The sequence below is a fragment of the Mus caroli genome, unplaced genomic scaffold (assembly GCF_978045245.1).
Source record: "Mus caroli unplaced genomic scaffold, Mus_caroli_1 scaffold_10, whole genome shotgun sequence".
NCBI classification, from domain to species: domain Eukaryota; kingdom Metazoa; phylum Chordata; class Mammalia; order Rodentia; family Muridae; genus Mus; species Mus caroli.
This window is the reverse complement of record NW_028227265.1, coordinates 58,043,814-58,049,731: the sequence shown is the minus strand read 5'-3', so window position 1 is coordinate 58,049,731 and position 5,918 is coordinate 58,043,814. Positions and strand designations below refer to the sequence as shown.

General features: G+C 54.8%; 1 protein-coding gene across 1 annotated transcript; it reads left to right on the top strand.

Annotated features, from left to right (window-relative positions):
* Positions 1–311: 311 nt before the first annotated feature.
* Positions 312–5,713, top strand: Gtpbp3 (GTP binding protein 3, mitochondrial). Its single transcript, XM_021170335.3, has 9 exons — positions 312–1,273; positions 1,504–1,751; positions 1,861–1,947; positions 2,784–2,986; positions 3,345–3,417; positions 3,517–3,660; positions 3,874–4,039; positions 4,516–4,794; positions 4,980–5,713. The coding sequence occupies exons 1-9, from the start codon at positions 1,221–1,223 to the stop codon at positions 5,203–5,205; spliced, it is 1,479 nt and encodes a 492-aa protein (XP_021025994.1). The 5' UTR covers positions 312–1,220; the 3' UTR covers positions 5,206–5,713.
* The last annotated feature ends 205 nt before the right edge of the window (positions 5,714–5,918 follow it).

The following is a 5,918-nucleotide window of genomic DNA, read 5'->3' as shown; positions in this document are numbered from 1 at the left end:
TCTACAGAGTGAGTTCCAGGACAGCCAGGGCTACACAGAGAAACCCTGTCTCGAACAAAACAAAACAAAAAACAAACACACAAACAAACAAAAAAGATGGAACCACAGGAGATGGACAACGTCACTGTCCCTGTTTCACAGACTGAAAGTAGGGCAGATGGGAACCTGAGGGCTTTGCGACTATACTGTACCAGGCAGTTTTAACTAAAGAGCGCCCGCCCGCACAAGTCGAGAACCAGAGAATTGGCAGTGCGAGGGCGCTCGCGAAGCCCCGCCCGCCCTGAACCTGGTATTCGAGCCTGCTCCTTTACCCCGTAGTTCAGCGCTGTCCCGGGTTAACCCGAAGGTAACTCGAGGCCCCAGGATGCCTATCCCGGAGCACACATCGGACCTGCGGCCAACCGGGACCCCGGAGAGGGCGGGGAAGCCAGGGCTGGAGCTGGGCTGGAACCGCCTGAAAGGCTTCCTTGCCTGGGGATGGCGCCTGGCTAAAGATATTTGCCCAGGAGCTGCAGCTGGCAAAGATGGGGTAGCGGGGGATCAGTGAAGAGACACAAGAAGGGCCAGGAAGAAACTTCCCAGAAGTTTGGACCAGATTTTCCCTGACCTAGGGCGTGGCTTCTCCCGGAACTCATCCCCTGCAGTCACTAAGATGCTTTGAGTTTTCTGTCTCTAACTGGGTGTAGAATACCCAAGACCCCACCCCCCTCGTGATGGTGAAAGGACAACTTGCACAAGTCTGGTCTCCTTCACTAAGCTGATCCCGGGGATAGAACTCAGATTGTCAAGTTTGGCAGCAAGTGCCTTCTGCGCTGCCTTTCATGGACGTTACAGTCGGAGCGCACACATAGCTTCTTAGCTTCTCTAAGAATACGGAATGGGCACAAGGAAAAGAAGGGCTCGAACCACCGCTGAGATATATCCTGCATTTTCGTCCTCCCACTAGTGTGTCAGATACCTGTTGCTCTAGGAACCGAAAACTTTGCTCTGTGTTTCCGCGGGACACTCTTGCGATGTACACACCCGCATCCCAACTTCGTTTCCCTTGGATCAGCCAATAGGAATCAAAATCTATAGATAAAGGGCGGGACCTCCTATAGGCGATCCAATGGTAGTTGAGAGTCGTACCGCTAAGTCACATCGCAAAGGGGCAGGACTTTCTTCCAGAACTTGAAGCCCTGCAGGAGTGTCGGCCAAGGTGCTTGCAAAATTAGAAATCCATGTGGCGTGGGCTGAGCGCCCTGGTGACCCATTCGGCGTTGGCGCCCCTAAGGTGAGTGGCACGGACCCGCTGTCACGCGCGAGACGTTGCTTTAGGCCCCAGGTTTGCCCCTGAAGTTCCAGACCCCGTTCCTCCTCCCGGAGCTGCCGTGTCCTTCCGAGCCCATCGCCTGGCCGCCGTTCGTACAGCTTGGGCATCAAAGGGTGACCATCCCTCTGTCCATGTTCACCCCGAGGCTCGGCTTTCTGGTTGCGCTTACTCGTTTCCTTTCCGATCTCCAGGCTGTGCGCACGCTGCAGTACCAGTGCAGAGTCCTTAGTCCCCAGCAGCACCATCTTCGCACTCAGCTCCGGCCAGGGACGCTGCGCCATCGCAGTGATCCGCACCAGCGGTCCAGCTAGCGCGCTCGCGCTCCGCAGCCTCACAGCGCTCCAGGAGCCGCCTCCTGCCCGCAGAGCCTGCCTGCGCCTTCTCCGCCACCCGTGCTCCGGGGAGCCACTGGACCGCTCACTCGTCCTCTGGTTCCCAGGTGAGGGGCCGGATCCGGGAGCCCACGGCGCTCGTATCTGGGTCTCAGTCCCCTCCAGGAGTCAGCCCGGGTCGTTCCCATCCCCTAACTCTGCTTTTTTCCATACAAGGACCCCAGAGTTTCACGGGTGAGGATTGCGTGGAGTTTCACGTACACGGAGGTCCTGCGGTGGTCAGCGGTGTCTTGCAGGCATTGGGTGAGGCTCTGTTGAGTGGCACTGTTCCTGGGAGAGACTAAAAGGTATTGGGTATAGACTGCAAAACACATTGTCCTTTGGGAGAAGAGATGTATCATATTAACCCAGGCCTTCTAGATGACTCTGCCAGTAAAGGTGGTTGTTGCCAAATGTGAACTTGAGTGGTGAAAGGTGAGAATTGAATCCTGCAGGCTGTCTTCTGACTTCCTGGTGTGTCACACACACACACACACACACACACACACACGCAGAGACTTCAGCATGGGGAGGACTTTGAGGAAAGCTCAGGCTCAAGTGCATGTTTGCTGGTGGTGGTTTGAAGGAAGGGCTAAGTCCTATTCAGGGAGTTGATGAGTAGCTGGTACGATGGTACCAGCGTACAACCAGGCTTCCTGTGATTTCTGGGTGGTGGGGATAGGGAGGGTCTTGCCTTTTCAGAAAGAATTGTGTGACTTTGACTTAATGTGTGTTCATCCAACAAGTTTGCCACAGGAAGCCCCTGATGGCCAGCACTCTGTCAGTCTGGGGCCTGCGTGTGTAATCAGCACTGATGGGGAGGGGCAACTGCAGGTGACCTTAACAGCTTGCTGGCCTGGGTTCTAAGAGAGATATCTATATCCCCCAGATGGGGTGCCCTGGTCACACGCAGTAACTGACCCACTAGGGTCCAGCCCAGAGAATCAGTAAATTCCTGTGATTCCTTACAGGATCAGGGGACCCTGAAGAAGTTATGTCACCTGAAAACACACCTGGGGTTTGGTTCGTTGCTCTGCTGGATGTCACCTGCCATTGGATGGGGACTTAAGGAGCTTAGACCTTGTGATGCTTTCCTGCAGGTAGTGTGCCAGGACTGCGGCCAGCCGAGGCCGGAGAGTTCACCAGGAGGGCATTTGCCCATGGCAAGCTGAGCCTGACTGAAGTGGAGGGACTGGCAGATCTTATCCGTGCAGAAACCGAGGCCCAGCGTCGACAGGCTCTGAGGCAGCTGGATGGGGAACTGAGCCAGCTGTGCCAGGGCTGGGCAAAGACTCTCACCAAGGCAAGGCCGCATGTTCACCCATTCATGTGTTCTCTTTTTTTCTTTAAGATTTATATTACTTATATTGTTTATTTTGTGTTTATGAGTGCTCTATTTGCTTGTATGTCTGCATACCAGAAGAGGGCATCAGATCCCATTACAGATGGTTGTGAGCAACCATATGGTTGCTGGGAATTAAATTCAGACTTCTGGAAGAGCAGCCAGTGCACTTAAACCAACAAGCCATCTCTCCAGCTCCATCCATGCATTCTTTAGAGAAAGTTCTAGGCCTGTGAGAGGCCAGTCTGGTTGTGTAGATCAAGCTGGAGTTAGAACTGAAACTGAGAGAGCACCTGTGACATCTTCCTCTCCTCCCCAGGCTCTGGCCCATGTGGAAGCCTACATTGACTTCGGAGAGGATGATAATTTGGAAGAGGGTGTGTTGGAGCAGGGTATGTCTGATTTTGGGGGAGGTGGGGCTGGCATTCAGCCCCCCCTGAGACCTTGCTGATTGCTCCCCCCCTCCCACCCCTGCCTTTTCCCTCTCACAGCGGACAAAGAAGTTCGAGCCCTGGAGGTGGCACTGGGTTCCCACCTGCGAGATGCTAGGCGTGGACAAAGGCTCCTCTCGGGGGCAAATGTTGTGGTCACTGGACCTCCCAATGCGGGCAAGAGCAGTCTGGTGAATCTACTCAGTATGTGGGGTTCAGGAAAGGATGGGGTGGGCTTCTTCTGGGCAGGGGTGCAGCATCCTAGGGGTGCTAGACGCCTCCTCCAGCTGCAGCTTCCTGGACACTGTGGTGGCCCCACTGGTAGCTCAAAGCTACGAGAGTGGCAGACAGCACCTCCTGAAAGTGAGGGCTTTTACCTCCACTCTGGTTCTTAATCACACTGTCCCTGCCATTCAGGCCAGAAGCCAGTGTCCATCGTGTCCCCAGAGCCTGGGACCACCCGTGACGTGCTGGAGACTCCCGTGGACTTGGCTGGGTTCCCTGTCTTGCTGAGCGACACTGCAGGACTTCGGGAAGGCGTGGGCGCTGTTGAGCAGGAGGGTGTGCGCAGGGCCCGCCACAGGTAGGTGGAAGGCTTAGAATGTGGTGGGCGACCAGTGGCCTTTTCTCCGCATGAGTCGATTTCATGGAGGCTTCGTAATTTGAAGAGCAATCTTGGCCTGTGTCCCTTGGTCCTCCTCCCCCCACCCCCAATCTCGTCACTCCTCAGGCCACCTCACAACACTCACAGCCTGCCCCCTTCTGTGCCCTGCCCTGCTTTTCATCCTTCTTCCCTTGACCATGCTCTCAACAGTTCTGCCAGGTCTCCACAGAAGCCATGCCCCGCCCCTTTGCAGAGTCCCACTTGTGCAGGCTCTACCCCACCTCATCTGCCAAAGTCCTGCCCATATACCAGACAATGGCATCTGCTCTGCCTTTTGCTCTGAGCCACGCCTTACAGAGGTTGTTCATCCCTCAACTGAGTTGCTCCTCTGAGCAGCACCCACAGTGCCTTCACAGGATCCTCCATGGTTATGCTTCATGGTCCTTCCTCCACAGGCTGGAGCAGGCTGACATCATTCTGGGGGTGCTGGACGCCTCCGACCTGGCCTCCTCATCCAGCTGCAGCTTCCTGGACACTGTGGTGACCCCACTGCTAGCACAAAGCCAAGACAGCGGTGGGCAGCGTCTCCTGCTGCTGCTCAACAAATCTGATCTGCTGTCTGCTAATGCCCCAGCCTGCGACATAGCCCTGCCTCCTCACCTGCTCCTGTCCTGCCACACGGGAGCCGGGATGGACGGCCTCCTGCAGGCCCTGAAGACAGAGCTGGCTGCAGTGTGAGTTCCCCTCACCCACCTTCAGCTTCATCAACCAAGTTCAGATGTAAACAGAGTTGCTGGCTTTGGGGCTCACACCTATCCCTCAGCCTCAGTTTCTTTCTCTCTCTGCAAAAAAAAGGTTTCCATGGGAGGTCTTTTTCCAAAAGTGGCTGAGTGAGACAGCTAGGTCTTGTCTTTGGCAGGTGTGGGGACCCATCCACAGGACCACCGCTCTTGACCCGGGTCAGGCACCAGTACCACCTCCAGGGCTGCCTGGATGCCCTGGGCCACTACCAGCTGGCCACAGACCTGGCTCTGGCGGCCGAGGCCCTGCGCCAGGCTCGGAGACAACTAAACCACCTCACAGGTGGAGGGGGAACGGAGGAGATCCTGGATCTCATCTTCCGGGACTTCTGTGTAGGCAAGTGAGGTCCAGAGCCTGGGACTCAGCCTCAGAGTTCCCACAAGGGCATGATCCAAGATGGCAAACCTAGCAGAGGGCAGGAAAGCACTGGGGGTCTGCAGCCCTCCACAATGAGGAGAGAGACATGGATCAGGGATCTGACAGGGATACTTCCTCATCCCCGATGTTGGGATTAAGCATCACCTTGCCAAGTGCCTGTATGATGTAATGCTGAATGTGAAACCTGTGCATGTTATATGCTGAGCCACGACAGTGTAGCCCTGTGTAGCCCTGGCTGTCCTGGAACTCACTCTGTAGACCAGGCTGGCCTCGAACCCAGAAATCCGCCTGCCTTTGCCTCCCAAGTGCTGGGATTAAAGGCATTTCATTTTTAATTACCAAAGGAGAATGAAGAGTTCAGGAAATCCAGAAGCGTGTGTCCACAAGGATCAGTCAGCCTTACCTTCTAGAACTTTGCTGACGTGTTTCTATTTATGGCATCGATTGCTAATTAAATACATTTTTTTATTTTTACTTGTGTGGTAGCATGTGGTACCTGGAATGAGTATTGCTGTGACAGTTTCATCCAAGTATCTCCTGTGCTTTGATCATGCCCTTCCCTTATCTCACTTGCTCAGTCCCTGCTCTCACTAATCCCCTTCCTTTCCTTTTCTTTTCGTTTTCTTTTCTTTTTGGTTTTTCGAGACAGTGTTTCTCTGTATAGCCCTGGCTGTCCTGG